The sequence below is a fragment of the Hemitrygon akajei genome, chromosome 9 (assembly GCF_048418815.1).
Source record: "Hemitrygon akajei chromosome 9, sHemAka1.3, whole genome shotgun sequence".
Taxonomy (NCBI): domain Eukaryota; kingdom Metazoa; phylum Chordata; class Chondrichthyes; order Myliobatiformes; family Dasyatidae; genus Hemitrygon; species Hemitrygon akajei.
Genome location: NC_133132.1, coordinates 20226585 through 20253095, shown reverse-complemented (window position 1 = coordinate 20253095; position 26511 = coordinate 20226585). Strand labels below are relative to the sequence as shown.

At 47.7% G+C, this 26511-nt stretch overlaps 1 protein-coding gene across 1 annotated transcript in view; it reads right to left on the bottom strand.

Annotated features, from left to right (window-relative positions):
- adora2aa (adenosine A2a receptor a) overlaps window positions 1–6513 on the bottom strand; it is a 160134-nt gene extending 153621 nt beyond the window's left edge. Inside the window, 2 exon segments of the mRNA XM_073055579.1 lie at window positions 4969–5602; window positions 6303–6513. Coding sequence (XP_072911680.1) covers window positions 4969–5315 — 347 coding nt within the window. The 5' untranslated portion in view covers window positions 5316–5602; window positions 6303–6513.
- Window positions 6514–26511: the final 19998 nt, after the last annotated feature.

Genomic DNA, 26511 nt, shown 5'->3' with positions numbered 1-26511 from the left:
TCAAATCTCCCCTCATTCTTCTATGCTCCAGGGAATAAAGTCCTAACCTATTCAACCTTTCTCTGTAACTCAGTTTCTCAAGTCCCGGCAGCATCCTTGTAAACCTTCTCTGCGCTCTTTCAACTTTATTAATATCCTTCCTGTAATTCAGTGACCAAAACTGCACACAATACTCCAAATTCGGTCTCACCAGTGCCTTATACAACGTCACCATTACATTCCAACTCTTATACTCAATACTTTGATTTATAAAGGCCAATGTACCTTTTCACTACCCTATCTACCTGTGACACCACTTTTAGGGAATTATGTATCTGTATTCCCAGATCCCTCTGTTCTACTGCCCTCCTCAGTGCCCTACCATTTACCTTGTATGTTCTACCTTGGTTTGTCCTTCCAAAGTGCAATACCTCACACTTGTCTGTATTAAACTCCATCTGCCATTTTTCAGCCCATTTTTCCATCTGATCCAAATCCCTCTGCAAGCTTTGAAAACCTTCCTCACTGTCCACTACACCTCCAATCTTTGTATCATCAGCAAATTTGCTGATCCAATTTGCCACATTATCATCCAGATCATTGACTCTACTCTTCATCTTTTTTTCTCCAGACCTGAGGAAGGGTTTCAGCCTGAAATGTCGACTGGACTCTTTTCCATAGCTGCTGCCTGGCCTGCTGAGTCCCTCCAGCATTGTGTGTGTGTGTTGCTTCTCTCTTCCCTACTGTCTCTGTGGTCCTTCGCTGTGCCCAAGTCAAGCTTATTGTCATTTCGACCATTAACTGTACACAGTAAAAATGAAACAACGTTCCTCCAGGACCCTGCTGCTACATGAAACACAAAACTACACTAAACTATGTGAGACAGCACAAGACTACACTAGACTACGTAAAACAACATAAAAACTGCACTAGACTACAGACCTGCACAGGACTACATAAAGTGCACCAAACAGTGCAGGGCAGTACAATAGTTAATAAACAAGACAATAGGCACAGTAGTGGACAAATACAATATAATAATAAACGATGTAGATGTCTGTCTGGACTCTGAGTATTGAGGAGTCTGATGACTTGGTGGAAGAAACTGTTGTTTTCTTAAATGTTAAAAGTGAGCCCGCATTTACCATTTCATCTGGTAGCACATTCCACACTCCCACCACTCTCTGTGTGAAGAAGCCCCCCCCCCCCCCCAACGTTCCCTTTAAACTTTTCCCCGTTCACCCGGTGTGCAGTTCCGGTCTCCTTACTTGAGGAAGGATATACTGGTTTTGGAGTCGGTGAAGAGAAGGTTCACCATGTTAATTCCAGAAATGAGGGGGTTAGACTATGAGGAGAGACTGAGTCACCTGGGACTGTACTCGCTGGAATTCAGGATGAATTATAGAAACTTATCAAATTACGAAGGGATAGATAAGAGAGGCAGGAAAGTTGCTTCCACTGGAATGTGAGACTAGAACTTGGAGTCATAGCCTCAAGATTCAGGGGAGTAGATTTAGGATGGAGATGAGGAGGAACTGATTTTCCCAGAGGGTGGTGAGTCTGTGGAATTCTCTGCCCAATGAAGCGGTGGAGGCTCCCTCACTAAATATATTTAACACAATGTTGGATAGATTTTTACATAGTAGGGGAATTAAGGGTTATGGAGAAAAGGCAGGTAAATGGAGCTGAGTTTACGGACAGATCAGCCATGATCTTATTGAATGGCGGGGCAGGCTCGATGTGCCGGATGGCCGACTCCTGCTCCTATTTCTTATGTTCTAAACATTTTTGGTCGATTTTCTTTCTCTCAAAGAGGATGTAACTGGCAGAGTGGAAGAGGGATGCAATGCATTTGTGTTTTAAGACACGGGACCACGTACCAGTGAGGAGAGGCCAGGCTAGGAGGTTGTCGAGCTGGTAGATTGACACATGGTGATCAGGGTCAACACGCAGAGCATCAGTGTAGGCAACAAGGAGGGTGCGGCGAGACACTGGGGAGGGGAGGGTACAGACAAGCTGAGTGAGTCAGTGGAACAAAGCCAGGCTGTCACCTCGGTGCAGAAAGGCAAGACGGGACTGTTAGGAAACGGCAAGAGATTACAGGAGGGATGAGATGATACCCAAGTTCAGGTGGGCAGGATGCTGATGAGGACAGTGGTACACTGAGATGCCGTCAAGCCCCAGTACGAACACGTCTCACTAAAATCAAAAGGAAGAAGGAGTCAGATATGGGAGGAGACTCCAGTAAGATGTTGGGGCACTTGGCTGCAGCGACCTCTTCAGTTTGAACAAAAGTTGGAAACGTTTGTCTTGTGATTGCCAGACATGTTTTTTTCCGCAATAAAAAGTGCTGCAAGACCGGCTCATTGGTGACACCAAGCGAAAAGAGGCAGCTTGGCTTTGGTTGTAACACAGACCAGGCCCACGCGTCGCGGCATTGCCTGTTACAGATACCCAGGGGAACAGAAGCTGCTCTCCCACAGTGTTCCCTCCCTGGAAGACAAGTCGGATCGCCTTCGGCTGCAGGAGATAAGGAATGTGGCTCCAGTATGACATCCCATGAGCCATCAATCATTCCACTGGGGACTTCACTAATACCACTTGTGATCCCGTGGAGCATCGTCAGATCACTCCCCTCGCATGTTAAGATCCCACACAATTATCATAACACTGCCCTTCTGGCAAGCCTTTGCCATTTCCTGTTGTAGTTCGTAGTCCACATCACTGCAGCTGTTAGGAGGCCTGTATATAACTGCCATCAGGGTCCTTTTACCCCTGCGATTTCTTAGCTCAACCCATAAAGATTCTGCACCTTCCGATCCTATGTCACCTCTTTCTAATGATTTAATATCATTTCTTACCAATAAAGGCACACCACCTCCTCTGCCTACCTGCCTATCCTTCCGATACACCGTGTATCCTTGGACGTTCAGCTCCCAGAGACATGCATCCTTTAGCCACGTCTCAGTGATGGCCACAATATCATACCTGCCAATCTGTAGCTGTACTACAAGATCATCCACCTTATTCCTTATGCTGTGTGCATTTAAGTATAACACCTTAAGTCCAGTATTTGGTACTTTTTGCTTTGATTGCACTGCAACTCATCCCAATGGCTGCAAATTTGCCCCATCACCTGCCCGTCCTTCCTGACATCTTTACTGCTCACTACCTTAGATCTATTTCTGATTTCCCTCTCGTCCGCTCTGTCATTCCGGACGTTCTCACCCCCCTGCCAAATTAGTTTAAACCCGCCCCAACAGCTCTAACAAAGCTGCCCACAAGAATATGGCTCCCCCTCGGGTTCAGGTGTAACCCGTCCTTTTTGAACAGGTCATACTTCCCCCAGAAGAGATCCCAATGATCCAAGAATCTGAAGCCCTGCCCCCTGCACCAGTCTCTCAGTCACGCATGGTATCACTTTCATGTTCCCCCATTGCATCTTAAACCTGTCCATTCCCAACATTGTCACAACCAGACCTGCTCTGCCACTTCATTTATAAATGGGCGAAACCCTGCAAGGCCGTGGATCGCCTGCCTGAAACGGTGAAGTAGTAACCACTGCCTCAAGCAATACCCTCTGCATCTCGAGCCCTGACCCCGTTCAGAGCTTTCCTGGGTCTTACAGTCCAGTCGCACCAGACTTCCCCTGAATTCAACCCATCAGTCACTTTCGTAAGATCTTTGCAAGATTTGCCAAGCCCAATTGTTTGCCAGGAAACTGTACAGCTGCTGTGACACAAATGTGATTTCACGCTGCACGTCCTCTCTCCTTCTTGACATTGGCAATGTTAGATCAGCAGTTTACACCCCTCCCCATGTCTACCCATCCTCAATCTCCAAATCATTCCCTCCTACCGCTGCATTTCAGCCTCAGTTTCCTCACCCCCCTCTCTCTCTCCTGTCACCTCCCTTTCAGACAGGCTCTTCGGCTTCCCGACCATCAACAGCCCTCTCACACTGATCTCCTTTTTCCTACAGATGATCTTCCCCCAGATTCTACCTGCAAGTAGGAGTAACTCCCTCGGAGAGGACACACTCTCTCTCATTCTCATACCTCCTCCTCCACCCTTTCTCCCTCACTCTCCCTCGTCTGGCTCCCTCCTTTTTTAGATTCCTGCCTATTCCGTAGTTTCTCTCTCCAAAACTCTGCACCCCCTCCCTCTCATACATACACACACTATCCCTCTCTCACACACTGTCCCCCCACCCCCACCTCACAGCATGGTCCTCTTTCTCTCAGGGGCTCTCTCACACACACTGTCCCCCCACCCCTCTTTCTCTCAGGGGCTCTCTCACACACAGCTTCCCACACTCTCTCTCTCTTTCAGCCCAGCCTGAATCTGATCACCACAGTCTCTGATTCACCAGGAAACGACAATCAATACAACTTGTTTATCCACCGTTCTCCCTGGAGTAAACTGGACACACAGCCCTCCTCCCTCAGACACAGCCACATCCAACTATCAGAATCTGCTCATTTCCGTGACCCGTACTCACTGGGCGAACTCGGCAGGACAGTCAGCACTGGTGGGGGGGGATAGACGGTCGATGACACTGACCCCCCCCAGGCGACTCGTGTGCGAGTTAAATTCCACATCTGCAAGGTTCTGCCACCCCTGTTTATTTCAGATGCTTTTCGGTCCAGTTTGAACATTACAGTACACAATCCATAGGCAGAGTTCAAACCCACTGTACGTGTGCAGTCTCACTGTGACTGAGTGTCCCTCCAGTTTCCTCCCAGACGGGTAAATTGGCTGCTTGTTTTGAGGGCGGGGAGTGGGGAACCGTGTGATTGTTTGATAGTGAGCACAGAGCTGATGGGCCGAAGGGTCTGTCTGTGCTACGTGGCTCTGGGAGCCCTGAGCGCTCCTCCCCACACCCACCTCCTCGGGTTAACCGCTCCACCTCCCACCTCAACCGCAACCCCCCACCCCGATGTGGTCCCAGGCACGCCGCCCGCCTTCGAGACCCCGCGGTGTTCCCTACCTGAGGGGGATCTTGATGCAGATGTAACGGTCAACGGCAATGGCCAGCAGGCTGAAGATGGAGCTCTGGGTCAGCACCACCACGAAGCAGGCGATGAAGAGGCAGCCGTAGAAGAGCGAGCAGAAACCGGTGCTGATGGTGATGGCGAAGGGGATGGCCAGGACGCCCACGGCGATGTCCGCCACGGCCAGGGAGACCACAAAGAAGTTGGTGATGCTCTGCAGGTTGCTGTTCAGGTAGACGGCCCAGCAGACGAGGACGTTACCCAGCACGGCCAACACGGCAATCAGCAGTTCCATGGCAATGTACATCACCTTGACGCAGACCTGCTCCTCCATCACCTGCATGGTGTAGTGAGCAGAGGCGTGCGGGAGCCCTCGGAGGAAACACTGTCCATATCTGCAGCTCACGGTTCAGGATGGAGGTCCGCGGAGGCAGGCGACCGTAGGACTCACCCTGGTCAGTAAGGACCGGCACCGGGCACTCCCTCTTCAGTGGCACAAGTCCCAAGAATGCCTGCTTCCTGTCAGTGGGGCTGCCAGCCACCTGGAGACACTGCAGTCAGCAGGGCTCCATCTGCTCTCCGGTCACCCCACACGCACACTCAGCCTCCATGTCCCCCGGCAGCTCCTCTCTGCAACAGGGAGATTTACACCGCGTTAGCAACAGTTGGCAACCTGGCCAAGCAGATTCTAAGAACAGGTAGCTGTGGTGTCTCAGAGATAGGCATCTTCCCGGAGAGTGAGGGGGCAGTCTGACTGGGCAGTGGCCAGGGGGCAGAGCCTTGGAGAAGCAGCCTCCTGCCCATCAACTGTACAGAAAGCCATGGAGGAGGAAGCATGGTGGCACAGGAGTGTGTGAGGAGGGAGTTAAGGCATGGAGGGGGCCCACTGGGGAAAGATCCTACCGGCCCTTCTCATAACCGTGCACACTGATCTGAGATGACAGTCCTGAGCACCCACGTTCCGCTGTAGCGCCGACTGGAACACCTCGGGACCCCCTTGCCCAGCCAGCTTTCTCCGAGCCGTCTCACCCGCAGTCTGCAGCCCTAGTTACTACCCCCACCCCCACGGGACCTCCCAGTGACCTCTCGGGGCGGCGATGGAGGGGTGATTACGTGGTGGGGACGAGGTGACTGGGAGGGCAGACGGGACCCTCGCTCCTCTCAATGGGCCCGGATTCGGGGAGGGAGGGTCCGAGGGTATCGGGGGCCAGACCCGAGCGTGCATCCCCCCCACTCTCTCCCGGTCACCGAGCGGTGCTGAGACCGCGCCACGCCCCGCCCAGGACCCGTCTGAACCTAACCCCATCCCACCCGACAGCCCCGTCCTCACCCCCAGAAACCGGGCACGGTCCCCGGCACAGCCCCGCCTCTTTAACCGGTCCCGGCTGGCCGACGCGCCCTCGGGCACGTCCAGGTCCCGGGGGTCAGTGGATCCTGGCCCCGCTACGTTGACCATCTTCGGGACCCGGACAGACCGCGCGTCTCGGTATCCGCTGTCACCCCCCTCCCCCGGTGCCGGTCCCGGTCCCAGAACTCGCTTCAGCGCAACCAACCTCGTTCTGTCCGCCCAACAGCGAGCACGGAACGCCGGACCCAAGTCCCACTCCAGCTCCCGTCCCTCCCCTTCCCCGTCCCTCCTACCCCCTCCCCACCCCACCCCTCCCCTCTTCCTTCCGCCCCACCCCTCCTCCCCCTTCATCTCCAGTTCGGTGTCAGGCTGAACTCTCTGAGCCCCGTCGGCTGCGCTCCCGGTGCCGACGCGCAGAGCGGACGGAGGGAGCCCCCGCTCCGTCCAAGCGACCGGGACTGTTACAAGGGATGGACGATTCCGTAAGCGGGTTGGCGGAGAACGAACTGGGGGGTGTCCGGGACACTGGGAAACGGTCGGTAACTCAGAGAAACCACGCGGGCTGTTCCTCACCGTGACAATAGCTTCTCCCCGAGACAGGCAGTCTCCAGAACTTGCAAATCAAACACTGCTGCGACAAACACGAGCAACTAATCTGTTCAGCGATTCAAACTTCCCCAAAACCAGCGCGTCCTCAGTGCCTGCCACAGCCGGCTGGACCCATGCCTGCGAGTCTCCAGGTGTATGCTGTCCCCCACCCTCACTGTGGGCACATCTGCAGCTGCTCCCGGACCAGGGTCCGATCCGGGCTCGCAGAACTGGCGTGGAAACGAAACGCGAGTACGGGAAGCCTCTTGAGTAACAGCCACGGGTTGGCGACATCTTCCTGCCCCGCCTGCCCCTACCACTCTGTTCCCTTGCGCGACACCTGTTTTCAAAGACCCATGGGAGTCGTACAGAAAAGTCCTTCGGAGCCTGTCCGTTCTTTCTGCCCACCGGCCAGTTTCATGGCCGTGAAACCGCATCTTAAACATAGCGGTTGTCTCAGATTCCACCCTTACCCTTACCCTTTGCCCTGCACTTCTCCATTAATTCTCCTCCCTCTCTCCTTAGTCCTCTTGTTTGTGATACCCCTACCATGGGAAATGATTCCCTATCCGTGCCTGTTAAAGCTGTATACCCCTCAGCTTCCACAACTCCCGCGGAAACAAGCCTCCCCGCAAACTGAAGTCCCATTGATAGACACAATGGACTCTGCAGATGCAGTAGCCCACAAAAAATGCCGGAGGGACTCCGCGGGTCGGGTGGTATCTATGGAAATGCATAAACAGTCGACCATTCAGGCCGAGACCCTCAGACAGAGGAGTGGAATGAGGCCATTCAGCCCATCGAGTCTGCTCCACCATTCCATCATGGCTGATCCCTGATCCCACTCAACCCCATACACCTGCCTTCTCGCCATATCCTTTGATGCCCTGACCGATCAGGAAACTATCAACTCCCACCTTAAATATATCCATGGATGGCCTCCACTGCAGTCTATGGCAGAACATTCCACAGATTCACTACTCCCTGGCTAAAAAAAAATAATTCTTTCTTACCTCTGTTCTAAAGGGTCACCCCTCAATTCTGAGGATGTGCCCTCTAGTTCTGGCTATTCCCACCACAGTAAACATCCTCTCCTCATCCACCCTATCTAGTCTTTTCAACATTTAGTCGATTTCAATGAGATCCCCCCACATTCTTCTAAATTCCAGTGGGTACAGGCCCAAAGCTGCCAAATGCTCCTCATATGTTAACCCCTTCATTCCCAGAATCATCCTCGTGAACCTCCTCTGGATGACAACACATCCTTTCTGAGATATGGGGCCCCAAACTGTTGACAATACTCCAAGTGTGGCCTGACTGGTGTCTTATAAACTCTCAGCATTATCTCTTTGCTTTTAGATTCTATTCCCTTTGAAATAAGTGCCAACATTGCATTTGCCTTCTTTATCACAGACTCAACCTGTAAATTAACCCTCTGGGAGTCTTGCACGAGGACTCCCAAGTCCCTCTGCACCTCTGATGTTTGAACCTTCTCCCCATTTAGATAATAATCTGCACATTTCCCAACACTGTATTCCATCTGCCACTTATATGCCCATTCTTGCAATGTTTCTAAGTCTTGCTGCAATCGCATTGCTTCCTCAGCACTACCTACCCCTCCTCCCCCTCCCCACACCCATCTCCATATCATCCACAAACTTTACCACAAAGCCATCAATTCCATTATCCAAATCACTGACAAACAATGTGAAAAGCAGCGGTCCCAATACTGACTCCCGAGGAACACTACTAGTGACTGGCAGCCAATCAGAAAAGGCCCCTTTTATTCCCACTCACTGCCCTCTGCCTGTCAGTCATTCCTCTATCCATGCCAGTATCTTTCCTCTAACGCCACAGGATTTTAACTTGTTAATGTCTTCTGAAAATCCAAGTAATTGACATCCACTGCCTCTCCTTTGTCCATCCTGCTTGTTACTTCCTCGAAGAACTTTAACAGATTTGTCAGGCAAGATTTCCCCTTTACAGAAACCATGCTGGCTTTGACTTATTTTATCATTAGTCTCCAAGTACCCTGAACCTTCATCCTTAACAATGGACTCCAACACTTTCCCAGCCACTGAGGTTAGGCTAACCGGCCTGTAATTTCCTTTCTTTTGCCTTCCTCCCTTCTTAAAGAGTGGAGTGACATTTGCAATTTTCCTGTCCTCCGGGACCATGCGGAATCAAGTGATTCTTGACAGGTCATGACCAATGCATCTGTAATCTCTTCAGCAACCTCTCTCAGGACTCTGGGATGTTGTCCATCTGGTCCGGGTGACTTATCCACCTTAAGACCTTTGAGTTTGTAATAGCAATGTCACTCACTCCTGCTCCCTGACACTCTCGGGCCTCTGGCACACTGCTAGTGTCTTCCACAGTGAAGACAGATGCAGTGTACCCATTAAGTTCATCTGCCATTTCTTTGTCCCCCATTACTATCTCACCAGTATCATTTTCCAGTGGTTCAATATCAACTCTCACCTCCCTCTTTCTCTTTATATAACTGAAAAAACTTTTTGGTATCCTGCTGTACATTATTGGCCAGTCTGTGATAATATTTCATCTTTTCCCTTTTTTATAGTTTTTTAGTTGCCTTTTGTTGGATTTTAAAAGCTTCCCAATCATACAACTTCCTACTCACTTTTGCTACCTTATATGTCCTTTCTTTAGCTTTTATGCAATCCTTAATTTCCCTTGTCAGTCATGGTTGCCTACCCCTGTCATTTGAGAACTTCCTCTGTGGGACACATCTATCCTGCGCCTTGTAAACGATTCCCAGAAACTTCAGCCATCTCTGCTCTGCCGTCATCCCCACCTGTATCCTCCTCTGACCCACCTGGGCAAGCTCCTCTCTCGTCCCTCTGTAATTCCCTTTATTCCATTGCGATACTGATACATGTGAGTATTCTTCTCCCTCTCAAACTGCAGTATGAATTCAATCGTATTATGATCACTGTCTTCCTTTACATTAAGTACCCTAATAAGATCTGGGTTATTACACAACACCCAATCTAAGGTAGCCTTTCCCCGAGTGGGCTCAAGCACAGGCTGCTCTAAAAAGCTGTCTCACAGGCATTCAACAAATACCCTCTCTTGTGATCCGACACCAGCCTGATTTTCCCAATCCCCTCGCAATTTGAAGTCCCCCATTACCATTATTGTGCTTTTTCCTGCTCCCTGTGCTCCCTTCTTCTCTTTTTTAAAAAATTTTTTTTTTTTATTAGTTTTTCAAAACATTTTACAAAATTAAAAACCCCAAATCCCAATGGGGAGCATTAATACAGTGCAAAATTAAGCATACAATAACAATATGCTACAAAGGAAGAGAATTTAACAAAAAAGCACCTAAATTAAAGACAAGTGAGCTTAGTGTTCTCCCCAATGCTCCCTTCTTCATGAAGGTCCTGGTGAATCTCTTCTCCAGCAAAGCCACATGAGTTTTGGACCAGAGTTGTCAATAAAACCCCATCTGCGGCATAGGAATACTTTGTAAAATTGCAACAGAGTGCTCCAACTGCCGGCTCCTGTGAAGACAAGCATGCCAGAACCCTTGGTCACCATCCCATCGACCAGCGCGGCTGCTTTCTAGGATTGGGTCTCCCTCATCATCACTTACTAAACACTCTATTGACATGGCCACTCAGCCCATGATTTTATGCCATCCTTTCAACCTACTCAAAGATCAATCTTGAACTCCGCCCAGACAGTTGCAGCTGGGCCCATGGAAGGAGGAGGGTTGGGCAGGGGGCTAGCAACCCCGCCCCATAAAAACTCAGCACCACAGAAACGCCAGCAGAAGCTCCAAAGACATCATCCCTGGGAGAGGGAGGATCTTTGCCTAGAAGACGTATGAAGTTGTGGGGTGAAATCGAAAGCCTGCTGTCAGCCCAGGACAGAGGACTATGGTGAGCTGCTATCAGTAGCCTGTGCCCCAGAATCTGGGGGAGGTCGGGTTAAGCAGAAAAGGAAGATCAACCTAACCCTTTCCTCCCACATAGCCCTGCATTTTCCCATCACCCACATGCCTATCTAAGAGTTTCTTAAATGTCCGTAATGTAACTGCCCCCACCACCAGAGTGTTCCATGCACCTACCACTCTCTGTGTAAAAATATCTACCTCTGACATCCCCTCTATAACTTTCCTCCAATCACCTTAAATATGCCCCTTCATGTTAACCATATCCGCCTAGGGAAATAGTCTCTGCTGTCCACTCATTCCATGTCATACGCCTCTACAAGTCACCTCTCGTCCTCCTTCACCTCAAACAGAAAAACCCGAGCTCAGTCAGTTTATCCTCATAGACATGTTCTCTAATCCAGGCAGCATCCTGGTAAATCTCCTCTGCACCCTCTCTAAAGCTTCCATATAATGAGGTGACCACAACCTCATAATATTCCAAGTGTGGTCTAACTTGTTTTACTGAGCTCCAGCATAACCCTTTGGCTCTTGAACTCAATCCCCTAACAAATGAAGGCCAATACACCATACCCCTTCTTAACCACCCTATAAACCTCGAGGGATCTATGAAGGTGGACCCTTGTCTCTTCACACTGCTTAGGAATCCTGCCATTAACCCTGTATGATGCCTTCAAATTTGACCTTCCAAAGTGAATCACTTCACATCTTTTCAGGTTGAACTCCATCTGCTACTTCACAGCCCAGATCTTCATCTTATTTATTTATACAGAGTGGAATAAGCCAGTCTGGCCCTTTATACCATGCCGCCCAGTAACCCCTGATTTAACCCTAACCTAATTACAGGACAATTTACAATGAGTAGTTAACCCGTTAGCCTTTGGACTGTGGGAGGAAACCAGAGTACCCGGAGATGTGTAGACTTTGTACAGAGGATGCCAGTATTGAAGTCTGAACTCCTACACCCAAGCTGTGCTACCATGGCGCCCGAGAGCTTGTCAATATTCTGTTGTAATCTACAACAACCTTCTACACTATCCACAACTCTTCCAATGGATGTGACTCCTTAATGTAGATAATTCGAAGGGTCTCGGCCCGAAACGTCGACAGTGCTTCTCCCTATAGATGCTGCCTGGCCTGCTGCGTTCCACCAGCATTTTGTGTGTGTTGTTTCAACACTCCCTCTAGGTTCTCCAGAGCCGCAGGTCTTCAAACACGTGGGCAAACTGCACATGGACAAAGCCCAAGGTCAAGATTGAACCTGCGTCTCAGTGAGGGAGAGGCTGGCCCACCTGTGCCCGAGGGAGAGAGAAAATAGGGAATTATGGACCGGTTAGCCTGACGTCAGTGGTGGGGAAGATGCTGGAGTCAATTATAAAAGATGAAATAGTGGCACATTTGGATAGCAGTAACAGCATTGGTCCGAGTCAGCATGGATTTACGAAGGGGAAGTCATGCTTGACTAATCTTCTGGAATTTTTTGAGGATGTAACTATGAAAATGAACAAGGGAGAGCCAGTGGATGTAGTGTACCTGGACTTTCAGAAAGCCTTTGATAAGGTCCCACATAGGAGATTAGTGGGCAAAATTAGAGCATTATAGGTATTGGGGGGTAGGGTACTAACATGGATAGAAAATTGGTTGGCAGAAAGGAAGCAAAGAGTAGGGTCCTTTTCAGAATGGCAGGCAGTGACTAGTGGGGTACCGCAAGGCTCAGTGCTGGGACCGCAGCTATTTACAATATACATTAATAATTTAGATGAAGGGATTAAAAGTAACATTGTCAAATTTGCGGATGACACAAAGCTGGGTGGCAGTGTGAAATATGAGGAGGATGTTAGGAGAATGCAGGGTGACTTGGACAGGTTGGGTGAGTGGGCAGATGCATGGCAGATGCAGTTTAATGTGGATAAATGTGAGGTTATCCACTTCGGTGGCAAGAACAGGAAGGCAGATTACTATCAGAATGGTGTCGTTAGGAAAAGAGGAAGTACAATGAGATCTAGGTGTCCTTTTACATCAGTCACTGAAAGTAAGCATGCAGGTACAGCAGGCAGTGAAGAAAACTAATGGCATGTTGGCCTTCACAACAAGGGGAGTTGAGTATAGGAGTAAAGAGGTCCTTCTGCAGTTGTACAGGGTCCTGGTGAGACCACAGCTGGAGTACTGTGTTCAGTTTTGGTCTCCAAATTTGAGGAAGGACATTCTTGCTATTGAGGGAGTGCAGCGTAGGTTCACAAGGTTAATTCCCGGAATGGCGGGACTGTCATATGTTGAAAGATTGGAACGACTGGGCTTGTATACACTGGAATTTAGAAGGATGAGAGGGAATCTGATTGAAACATATAAGATTATTAAGGGATTGGACGCGCTAGAGGCAGGAAACATGTTCCCCATGTTGGGGGAGTCCAGAAGCAGAGGCCACAGTTTAAGAATAAGGGGTAGGCCATTTAGAACGGAGTTGGGGAAAAACTTTTTCACCCAGAGAGTTGTGGATCTATGGAATGCTCTGCCTCAGAAGGCAGTGGAGGCCAATTCTCTGGATGCTTTCAAGAAAGAGTTAGAGCTCTTAAAGATAGCGGAGTCAAGGGATATGGGGAGAAGGCAGGAACGGGGTACTGGTTGTGGATGATCAGCCATGATCACAGTGAATGGCGGTGCTGGCTAGAAGGGCCGAATGGCCTGCTCCTGCACTGATTGTCTATTGTGTGCTGCCCGATTCTATAACCCGATGAGTACATCTGCAGACAGTCACGTCTATAGTCCGGTACAGCCCTGTTCCCTCTGACATCGCGATTTGTCTTGTCGAAAGCAGAGCGCTACCGTCCTACCCTGAATCAGCCCAGCGGGGTTGGGGTCGCACCTAGCCTCGGTCTTTGGGTTCAGGCAGGGAATCAAAATCGCAGCGTTCCCTGTCCCGCACCACATCTCGGCATCTCTTACACCACCCACCCCCCACGCAAAAAAGAACAACAGATTTCAAACTTACTCGACAGGCTGGTGTGAATTAAAGTTCAGAGTGTGAGAGCAGCTTCCTGTTGTGACTTCCTCTGTCAGAATCCGGAACCGTACCAAGACAATTGCAAAATAAAGAGAGCGGCTGAGGGGTGCTGATGATCGTGCGGCTGCAGACTGACCCCGCTCTCTCCTCCTGGCGGACATCTCCCGCACGGCACCCGGCTACCCACTGCAAGGCAGAAAGTGAACGGAAGAGTCGGTGGAAATGCCAGAAACACGAACGGCAGCGACTGCAGCAGCCCTGGGGACAGAGAACGACAGTTCAGGGTCCCCACCTCACCAGAGAATTCTACATCAGTTCGAAGAAACAGACAGTGTTGAACAAATAAAATGCCAGGTATCATTGAGTGAGGCCATTCAGCCTACCGAGTCTGTGCTAGCTTCCAGGCCAAGCCCGTCAGGGCCAATCTCAATTCCCTCTCTATAACCCACTCTTTTTGAGATTCCCTCAACCCCCATCCTCTCGGCTTTAGCTCTCATCTTCAACTTGCAGCAGCCATTTAATAAACCCACACATGGGCTGCAGGCGAAAACCGAGAGCACCCATTTCAGGCACGCCTGCTCTTACCCCATCCTCTCGCCACCCTACCCGGGAGAGTGTTCCTATTCTCCTCATCTAACCCCCCCCCACCCCCATCCCTCCACCAGCCTCCCCGCCCAGCACATAATTCTCCGTAATTTCCAACGGGATCCGACCGCCAAGCGCATCTTGCCCTACCCTCACTTTCCGCAGGGATCGCTCCCTACGCGATTCCCTTGTCCATTCCTCCCTCCCCACCGATCTCCCTCCTGACGCTTATCCTTGCAAGCTGAACAAGTGCTACACCTCCTCCCTCACTACCATTCAGGGCCCCAGACAGTCCTTCCAGGTGAGGTGACACTTCACCTGTGAGTCTGTTGGAGTCCTATACTGTGTCCAGTTCTCCCGGTGTGGCCTCGTGTATATCGATGAGACCCGTCCGCTAGAAGAAGCAGGATCTCTCAGAGGCCACCCATTTTAATTCCTCTTCTCATTCCCATTCGGATATGCCCATCCATGGCCTCCTCTATTGTCGCGACGAGGCCACGATTACGTTGGAAGAACAGCGCCTTATACTCCGTCTGCATAGTCTCCAACCTGATGGCATGAACATCGTTTCTCCAACTTCCGGTAATTCTCCCCCCCCCCAACCATTCCCCATTCCCATTTCCCTCTCTCATCTTATCTCCTTGCCTGCCCATCTCTGGTGTCTCTACCCCCGCCCCCCGCCCGGTTTCTTTCCTCCATCTTATCTCCTTGCCTGCCCATCTCTGGTGTCTCTACCCCCGCCTGGTTTCTTTCCTCCATCTTATCTCCTTGCCTGCCCATCTCTGGTGTCTCTACCCCCGCCCCCCGCCCGGTTTCTTTCCTCCATGGCCTGTTTTCTCCTATTGGGCTCCCTCTTCTCCAGCCCTGTATCTCTTTCACCAGTCAACTTCCCAGCTCTTCACTTCATCCCTCCCCTCCCGGTTTCATCTATCACCTTGTGTTTCTCTCCCCTTCCCCACCTTTTAAATCTACACCTCAGCTTTCTTCTCCAGTCCTGCCCAGAAGGACCTTGGCCCAGAACATCCGCTGTGCTCTTCTCCATAGCTGCTGCTGGCCTGCTGAGATCCCCCAGTGTTCTGTGTGTAATCCTGACATAAGTCCTTGTACCGTCCAGAAGGTCTAAGGCTGTGTGAAAAGCCATTGAGGTTGAGTCTGCGTAGACCTATCCTGACGATAGGCAAATTGAAGTGGATCCAGGAACTCGCTGAGGCTGGAGTTGATTCTAGCCATGACCAACCTCTCAAAGCATTTCCTCACTGTAGATGTGAGTGCTACTGGGATTAAGTCAGCCTTAGGCACTGGTATATGTTGCCTTATTGAAGCAACTGGGAAGTTCCAAGTGTAGCAGAGAGGTTGAAAATGTCCTTGAGTACTCCCGCCAGTTTGTTTGCACGTTTTCAGAGCCTTACCAGATACTCCATTGAGGCCAGCCACCTTGAAAGCGTTCACCCTCCTTAAAGACAGCCTCCTAGGTCACTGGGTGCAGTAGGGATCATTACAGTTGTAGTTAGAAATTCTCCCTTTCAAAGTGACCATAAAACATAGGAGCTGAATTAGGCCATTTGGCCCATCAAGTCTACTCCACCATTCATTTATGGCTGATCTTTTTTCCCCTCCTCAGCCCCTCCACTCCCCAGACTTCTCCCAGTAACCTTTGATGCCATGTCCAATCCAGAACCAATCACTGCCTTAAATACACCCAACGACCTGCCCTCCACAGCGGCCTGTGGTAACAAACTCACCACCCTCTAGCTAAAGAAATTTCTCCACATCTCTGTTTAAATGGATACCCCTCCACCCTAAGGCCATACCCTCTTGTCCTAAGTTACCCCGGGAAACATCCTTTCCACATCTACTCTGTCTAGGCCTTTCAGCATTCGAAAGGTTTCAATGAGATCCCTCCTCATCCTTCTGAATTCCAGTGAGTTCAGACCCAGAGCCATCAAATGTCCCTCATATGATAACCCTTTCATTCCCAGAATCATCCTTGTGAACCTCCTCTGGACCCTCTCCAACACCAGCACATCTTTTCTTAAATGAGGAGCCCAAACCTCAAGGTGAGGCCTCACCAGTGCCTTATAAAGCCTCAGCACATCCCTGCTCTTGTATTCTCGACCTCTTGAAATGAATGCTAACATTGCCTTCCTCACCACTGACTCTACCTGCAAGTATGTGTTCTGCACAAGGACTCCCAAGCCCCTTTACATCTCAGATTTTTGGATTTTCTCCCCATTTAGAAATAGTCTGCACATTTATTTCTACTAGCAAAGTGCATGTCCATGCATTTTCCAACATTGTATTTCATTTGCCACTTTCTTGCCCATTCTCCAAATCTGTCTATGTCATTCTGCAGCCTACCTGTTTCCTCAAGACTGCCTGCCCCTCCACCAATCTTCGTATCATCTGCAAACTTGTCAACAAAGCATCTATTCCATCATCTAAATCATTTATATACAGCATAAGAAGAAGCGTCCCAACACTGACCCCTGCAGAACACCACTAGTCACTGGCAGCCAACCGGACAAGGATCCTTTTATTTCCACTGGCTGCCACCTATGAACAGCCAATGCTCTAACCATGTTAGTAACTTCCCTGTAAAGTCATGGGCTCTTAACTTGGTAAGCATCCTCATGTGTGGCACCTTGTCAAAGGCCTTCCGGAAGTCCAAATATACAACATCCACTGCATCTCCTTTATCTATCCTACTTGTAATCTCCTCAAAGAATTCCAAGAGGTTCATTAGGCAGGATTTTCCCTTAAGGAAACCATGTTGACTTTGTCCTGTCTTGTCCTGTGTCACCAAGTACTCCATAACCTCATCCTTAACAAATGACTCCCAACATCTTCCCAACCACTGAGGTCGTACTAACTGGTCTATAATTTCCTTTCTGCTGCCTTCCTCCTTTCTTAAAGAGTGGAGTAAGATTTGTAATTTTCAAGTCCTCTGACACCATGCCAGAGTCCAATAATTTTTGGAAGATCATTACTAATTCCTCCACAATCTCTATCGCTACATCTTTCTGAACCCTAGGGTGCAGTTCATCTGGTCCAGGTAACTTGTGTACCCTTTGGTCTTTCAGCTTTTTGAGCATCTTTTCCCTTGTAACTGCACTCACTTCTCTTCCCTCACACCCTTTAACATCTGGCACACTGCTAGAGTCTTCCATAGTGAAGACTGATGCAAAATATTCATTTAGTTCATCTCCTTGGTCCCTGTTATTATTTCTCTGGCCTAATTTTCTAGCGGTTCAATATTCACTCTCATCTCTCTTTTATTTTTTACACACTGGATAAAGCTTATACTATCCACTTTAATATTATTTGCTAACTTGCTTTCATATTTCATCTTCTCTCTCCTAATGATTCTTCTAGTTGCTCTCTGTACGGTTTTCAAACCTTTCCAATCTTCCCTCTTCCCACTCAGTTTTGCTTTGTTGTATGTCCTCTCTTTTGCTTTCACACTAGCTTTGACTTCCCTTGTTAGCCATGGTTGTACTATTTTGTCATTTGAATACTTTTTTGTTTTTGGAATACATCTATCCTGCACCTTCCTCATTTTTCCCAGAAACTCACACCATTGCTGTTCTTCTGTCATCCCTGCCAGCATCTCCTTCCAATTTACTTTGGCCGACTCCTCTCTCATACCACTGTAATTTTCCTTACTCCACTGAAATACTGCTACATCAGACTTTACTTTCTCCCTATCAAATTTCAAATTGAACAATCATATTAAGATCACTGCCTCCTAAGTGTTCTTTTACCTTAAGCTCCCTAATCACCTCCAGTTCATTATATAACACCCAATTCAATGTAGCTGATTCCCTAGTAGGCTCAATGAACCTAAGAGCACATAAGTGCACATAGGACACATAGGACACAGTTATATATCGTATATTCTTATATATACAACACATAGGACACAGTTTGTTTGTGCACATAGGACACAGTTTGTTTGAAAATGTGCTCTTATGTGTCCATAAGAGCACAACAAACTCTCCCTCTTGAGATCCATTTCCAACCTGATTTTCCCAATTGACCTGCATGTTGAAATCTCCCATGACTATCATAACATTGTGCTTTTGACACACCTTTTCTATTTCCTGTTGTAATCTGTGGTCCATATCCCAGCTACTGTTGGGAGGCCTGATTATAACTGCCGTCAGGACTTTTGCCCTTGCAGTTTCTTAACTCAGCCCATAAGGATTCAACATTTCTAACCCTATTTAACATCTTTCTACTCATTTCATGCCATTCTTTACTAGCAGAGCCACACTACCCCCTCTGTCTACCTTCCTATCCCTCCGATACAATGTGTAACCTTGGATATTCAGCTCCCAACTACAACCATCCTTCAGCCATGATTCAGTGATGGCCACAACATCATACCTGGCAATCTGTAATAGTGCAACAAGATCATCCACTTCATTTCTTATACTCCGTGCATTGAGTACTGTATTTGCTATCGTTTTTAATTCTGCATCCCTAATGCACTGACACTCACCCTGCTGGCTGCAATTACGTCCTATCATCTGCCTGCCCTTCCTGACAGTCTGACTGCATGCTATCTTTGATTTTTTACCATCCATCCATGAGTCCCTTCACTCTGGTTCCCACCCCTCTGCCAAATTAGTTTAAACCCTCCCCAACAGTTCGAACAAACTTGTCCATAAGAATTTTGGCTCCCTTTGGTTTCAGGTGCAACCCATCACTTTTGAACAGGTCATACCTCCCCCAAAGGAGATCCCAAAAAGGCATAGAAGTCATTGAGTTCATCTGGTAGTGAAGCATCACCGCCATTCATGCTATTGGGTTTCACTATGTAGGAAGTAATTTCTTGCAAACCCTGCCAGAGTTGATGTGCACCCGATGTTACCTCCATCCTCTCTCGGAATTGTTTCTTCACTCTTTAATTAGCCCTCCACAAGTCATACCTGGTTTTCTTGTGCAGACCTGGGTCACCAGACTTAAATGCCATAGATCTAGCCCTCAGTAGACAATGAATCTCCTGGTTCATTGCATCATCAATGGGAACGGGAGAGGTTCCGGAGGATTGGAGGGTTGCGGATGTTGTTCCTTTATTCAAGAAAGGGAGTAGAGATAGTTCAGGAAATTATAGACCAGTGGTTGGTAAGTTGATGGAGAAGATCCTGAGAGGCAGGATTTATGAACATTTGGAGAGGTATAATATGATTAGGAACAGTCAGCATGGCTTTGTCAAAGGCAGGTTGTGCCTTACGAGCCTGATTTTTTAAAATATTTTTTATTCAAATTTTAAAATAATTACATAGAATGAACAGAATAATAGAATAACATGATATAATATCAGCCCTCCCCCCTCCCCTTAACCCTTCTCCCCTTAACATCCCTATCTAAAAAAAGAAAGAAAGAAGAAAGAAGAAAGAAAGACTGCCTGGATATCGGAAGATCCCCACATGCTCCATGGAATTCAAAATAGCTTTAATATATGTATTTGTTTCTTTCCCCAAATGACTAATAACTTTATCTTCGGAGCACATATATATTTAATTCTATCTTTTGTAAGTAAGGGCACCAAATTTTCAGAAATATATCATATTTATTTCTTAAATTATAAGTAATTTTTTCAAGTGGAATGCAGCTAAAAATTTCATTATTCCAATGATCCATACTCTTACGAGTCCAATTGAATTTTTTGCGGATGTGACTAAACACGTTGATGAAGGAAGAGCAGTAGATGTATATGGATTTCAGCAAGGTATTTGATAAGGTACCCCATGCAAGGGTTATTGAGAAAGTAAGGAGGCATGGGATCCAAGAGAACATTGCTTTGTGGATCCAGAACTGGCTTGCCCACAGAAGGCAAAAAGTGGTTGTAGACGGGTCATATTCTGCATGGAGGTCGGTCACCAGTGGTGTGCCTCAGGGATCTGTTCTGGGACCCTTACTCTTCGTGATGTTTATAAATGACCTGGATGAGGAAGTGCAGGGATGGGTTAGTAAATCTACTGATGACACAAAGGTTGGAGGTGTTGTAGATAGTGTGGAGGGCTGTCAGAGGTTACAGCAAGACATTGATAGGCTGCAAAACTGGGCTGAGAAGTGGCAGATGGAGTTCAACCCAGATAAGTGTGAAGTGGTTCATTTTGGTAGGTCAAATATGATGGCAGAATATAGTATTAATGGTAAGACTCTTGGCAGTGTGGAGGTTCAGAGGGATCTTGGGGTCCGAGTCCATAGGACACTCAAAGCTGCTGCGCAGGTTGACTCTGTGGTTAAGAAGGCATACAGTGTATTGGCCTTCATCAATTGTGGAATTGAATTTAGGAGCTGAGTGGTAATGTTGCAGCTATATAGGACCCTGGTCAGACCCCACTTGGAGTACTGTGCTCAGTTCTGGTCGCCTCACTACAGGAAGGATGTGGAAGCCATAGAAAGGGTGCAGAGGAGACTTACAAGGATGTTGCCTGGATTGAGGAGTGTGCCTTATGAGAATAGGTTGAAGGAACTTGGCCTTTTTTCCTTGGAGCGACAGAGGGTGAGAGGTGACCTGATAGAGGTGTATAAAATGATGAGAGACATTGATCGTGTGGATAATAAAAGGCTTTTTCCCAGGGCTGGAATGGCTAGCACAAGAGGGCACAGGTTTAAGGTGCTTTGAAGAAGGTACAGAAGAGATGTCAGAGAGTGGTGAGTGCGTGGAATGGGCTGCCAGCGATGTTGGTGGAGGCAGATACGATAGGGTCTTCTAAGAGACTCCTGACAGGTACATAGAACTCAGAAAAATAGAGGGCTATGGGTAACCCCAGGAAATTTCTAAGGTAAGGACATGTTCAGTACAGCTTTATGTACTGTAGGTTTTCTATGTTTCTATGAAAGGGTGGGACTGTCAAGTCACAAGTCCCCTAGAAGATGAGGAGCATGGAGAGTGGAGAAAGACAAAAAGGAAATTCAAGATTAACAAGCAGAAAGCATGAGAAGAGTATTGAATGTGCAGGATTGAAATGAAACAGAAAACTTACCTATATTCACCAAGGTGAAAAACAAGGAAGGGGGCTGGTGATAGATGCTAGCATTCAGAAGGAGGAGATGTTATATGTTTAAATGTGGATAGATCGCCAGGCATATCACACAAGAGGGAACTCAGCAGGTCAGGCAATGTCAATGGAACTGAATTAACAGCTGACGTTTCGGCTGAGATCTTCCACCAGGTCTGAAAAAGAAGGGGAAAGAAGCTAGGTGGTGGGGTCGGGGGGGGAGAAGGAGTACAAATTGGAAGGTGATAGGTGAAGCCAGGAAGCCAGGTGGGTAGGAGAGGAGGATGAAGTATGAAGCCAGGAGACGATAGGTAGAAGGAATCTGATCGGAGAGGAGAATTGGGGTGGCACCAGGTGTGGAGAAGAGAAGACGAGAAAGGGGAGTCAGAGTAGGGATTTGAAGAAGAGGGACGGGGGAGGGGAAATTACTGGAAATTAGAGAAATCAATGTTCATGCCATCATGTTGGAGGTTACCCAGGCGGACTATGAGATGTTGCTCTTCCAACATGAGGGTGGCCTCATCGTGGCAATAGAGGAGGCCATGGACCAACATGTGGGAATTGAAAGAGTTGCTACTGGGAAATGCTGCTTTATGCAGATGAAGTGAAGTGCTCAACAAAGAGTTCCTTCAATCTACGTCAGGTCTCACCAATGTAGAGAAGGCCACTTCAGGAGCACCTGATACAGTCGACGGCCCCAACAGGTGAAGTGTTGCCTCACCTGTTTGGGGCCCTGAATGGAGGTGAGGGGGGAGGTGGATGGGCAGGTGTAGCATATCTTCAGTTGCAGGGATATGTGCCAGAAGCAAGATTTGCCAGAAGGAATCACAAAGGGAATGATCCCTGCGGAAAGTGGAGAGGAGGGGGAATGTGAAGATCTGTTTGGTGGTAGGATCCTGTTGAAGATGGTGGAAGTTCTGGAGAATAATGTGTTAGATGCACAGCCTCATGGGGTGGTAGGTGAAGACAAAAGGAACTCTATCCCTGTTAAATGGTGGGAAGATGGGGTGAGGGCAGATGTCTAGGAAATGGAGGAGATGTAGATGAGGAAAGCATTGATGGTGGAGGAAGGGAAACCCCGTTCTTTGAAGGAGGAGGACATCTCTGATGTCCTGGAAAGGAAATCCTCATCCTGGGAATAGATACAGTGGAGACATAGGAACTGAGAAAAGGAATGACATTTTTACAGGAGACAGCGTGAGAAGAGATTTAGTTATTGGAGTCAGTAGATTTAACCAGCAGACAGTTGGTCTTCACAGATGGAGGCAGAGAGATCGAGAAAGGAGAAAGGGAAGTGTCAGAAGTGAATCAAGTGATTTTAAGGGCATGGTGGAAGTTGGAGGAAGAGTTGATGAAGTCGATGAGCTCAGAACGGGAGTACGAAGCAGCACCAATGCAGTCGTCAACAGAGCTTGGAAAGAGTTGAGGAGCATTACCAGGGAAGGCTTGGAACATGTATTCAGCAAAAAGCCAGGCATAGCTGGGGCCCATGGGGGTGCCCTTGGCTACACCTCCAGATCCAGGCATGGTGGGACCAGGGGGGAGATTGCTGGGGCCCTGATGGAAATTCTTTCCTTCCTTGTGAGCCACAGGCGAGGTGCCAGATGACTGGAGGACAGTGAATGTATTTTCTATGTTTAGGAAGAGAAGTATGAAGCCAGGTAACTGAAGGCCAATGAGTTAACTCACGGGTAGGGAAATTATTGGAAAATATTCTGAGGAAAGGATTTATGTTCACTTGAAAGGGCAGGGCCTCATTAGGTAGGTATTGTCAATATGGAATCCAGTAAGGCCCTTAGAAAGCATATGGATCAGAAGATCAGGACCCACTGTATAAGGGCAAACTGACAAAGTGGACACTTCCTGACTGCAGGAACAGTGTTGGGGAAGTAGTTGGCTGAATCTGCGTGGTTACTTAAAACAGGAAGAGAGGATAAACTGAGTAAAAAAGCCAATTAATTTAACTATAGTGATTGTGAAATTACTAGAATACCAATGTGCTGCTGCTGTGTACTCTGATGAATAATACTAGATTCATGCAATGTGTAAGGGCGCTTTCTGAGATCAATAGGGAAAAGACTATTGTGGATCTTGTTTTCAGTAAAGAAGAAGGATTGGTTGATAGTCATTGGGAATTGGGACAAGAACATGATAGAACATTACATTAGGGTGGAAAGTTCAATTAATCAAAGCAGAGGAAACTGTTGGGGAGAGAGACTAGCTAGATACCTTGACTGGACAGGATAACAAGATAACGCATACGCTCAAACAGATAAAACAGGAAATGCTGGAAGCACTGTTAATGCTTCTGTTTTAGATTTCCAGCATCTGTAGTTGTTGCTTTCACTTGCAAAATAAATATATTCCTTCAAAACACAAAAAACCCAAAAAGAAATGTCATTTGTCCATGTCTGACAAGGGAAATTAAAGACAGAGAGAGAGACTAGTAGATTCATCAGGGACAGCAGAAGGTCTGAGGATTGGGAGAAGATTTGACCAGTGTAAGAGAACCAACACATGGATAAAGACAGTACGAGTGCAGACTGATGAGAAACTTGAAGACAGAGTGGAATGTGTATTGATGAGGGTAGTGTGGTTGATATAATCTACTGTGAAAGTTTCCATATGAAACACCGGTCTGCTAGATTTGAGCCAACAGGGTTCAGAAGTTTGGCAAATTAGATCTGAAATTAACTTGGTGATAGGAGGCAGAGGGCGGTGGTGGAAAGCTGATGTTGTGATTGGTAGCCTGGATTGGAAATGATGTATCACAGGATTGGTGATGAATCCCTTGCTGTTTGTTACATAAATTAATGACTAGGTATGAAAATAAGAGGTGTGATGGCGAAGCTTGTAAGATTGATAGTGAGGAGGGTAGTCAAAGGGTGTGGTGATGCACTTTGGTAAGATGTGCAGAGTGAATGGTACAGCCTTTGGAAGCCCTGAAGATCAGAGAGGTATCAGTGTCCCAAGCCCAAGGATCTCTGGAAGGAGATCTGGTGATTAAGCTTGCAGGTCTAAGGAGTCTCACTCCAAATGTTTGGAGACTTAAGGAGTTCACGCCCACGGCATCGCAGACAGGTTAGCCTCCTTATCTAATAAAGAATGGCCTTGCCATGCAATTAGAATTAATTTAATTTTTTACACCCATCTCACACGAGGGAGTAAAAATCTTTATGTTGTGTCTCCGTTGCTATGTACAAGCAATAAGGAAGGGAAATGTGGGAGGGTATTGTCCAAATGCTAAGATTGTATATGTGTATGTAGAGTCAGATTATACAATCAGATCAATGTGCATTGATAAATCCGATGGCCTGGTGAAAGGAGCTGTCCCGGAGCCTGTTGGTCCTGACCTTAATGCTGTGGTACTGTTTGCCAGACAGAAGCAGCTGAAACAGTTTGTGGTTGGTGTGGCTGGAGTTCCCGATGATCCTCCAGGCCCTTTTTTACACACCTTCTGTTGTAAGTGTCCTGTACAGAGGCAAATTCACATCCACGGATGTCTGCACCACTCTCTGCAATGCCCTGCGATTGAGGGCAGTGAAGTTCTCATACCAGGCGGTGACACAGCCAATCAGGATGCTCTCGATGGATGGTGTCCTTTAGAAAGTCCTGAGGATTTGGGGATTCGTGCCAAACTTCTTCGGCTATCTGAGGCGAAAGAGGTGCTGTTGTGTTTTTTTTCATCTCGCAGCCAATACGTTCAGTCCAGATGAGATCCTTGGTGATGTATGTACTGAGGAATTTGAAACTATTTACCCTCTAAACTACTGTCCCACTGATGTCAATAGGGGCTAGCCTGTCTCTGTTCCTCCTGTAATCCACAACCAACTCTTCTGTTTTTTCAACTGTTACGAACTGTAACAATTTAGAAACAAACTAACAGCAATAGAGTTCACACTTGGAGTCTGGTTTTGATGTTAAAACCACTGTCTTTATTAGCATCTACTGATAATATAGTAACTTAACCAAGATAAACAGAAGTTAACAGTGTGTGTGTGTAAATATAACTCCCAAACTATTGAGCTCGGGGGAACAAGGCTTAGAGTCTTGAGATGGGAAAGCATGGAAGTTCAGTTCATCCACGGAAAAAATGATGGGAGAGAGATATTTGTAATCCAAGATAAAATGTGGAGAGATGGCAATTACATTGAATTCCACAGGTTCCACGATGGTAATTAATAAATATCAGTGGTGGAAGATCCTCCGTTGAGCCGTTCCAAATCCACACACGAATTCCCACTGGAGTGATCTGTCACAGGGATGTCGTCTTCAAGGGGTTACCACATCACACACCCAGGCAAGGGTTAACTTCGAGTGGCCCCACAGGACATTCCTAATTCCACAACGTGTGCCTGGAGACGGAGGAGGTTGGGGGGGTCCTAAATGAATACTTTGCTTCCGTATTCACAAGTGAACAGGATCTTGATCAGGATGAGGTTGAAGTAGAGCGGGACTGTGTGCTGGACAATGTGGAGATTAAGGAAGAAGAAGTGCTGGATCTTCTTAAAAACATTAAGATTGATAAATCCCCAGGGCCGGATATGATACACCCCAGGTTGTTGTGGGAATTGACAGAAGAGATCGCAGGAGCATTAGCTATGAAATTTGAATCCTCTTTGGCTGCAGGGGAAGTGCCGGAGGACTGGAGAATGACAAATGTAGTTCTCTTGTTTAAAAACAGTAATAGGGAGAAACCTGGGAACTATAGACCGGTGAGTCTTATATCGGTGGTATGCAAACTACTGGAAATGATTCTTAAGGATAGGATCTACGAGCATTTGGAGAAGTACAGTCTACTCGTGGATAGTCAACATGGCTTTGTGAAGGGAAGATCGTGCCTCACGAGCCTGATTGAGATTTTTGAAGAGGTAACAAAAGAAATTGATGAGGGTATGGCAGTGGATGTGGTCTACATGGACTTTAGCAAGGCACTTGACAAGGTCCCTCATGAGAGACTCATCCAGAAAGTCATGAGACATGGGATAAGTAGAACCTTGGCTGTTTGGATAAAAAATTGGCTTAAAGGAAGAAAGCAGAGGGTAGTTGTGGAAGGAAAGTATTTTGCCTGGAGGTCGGTGTATCATA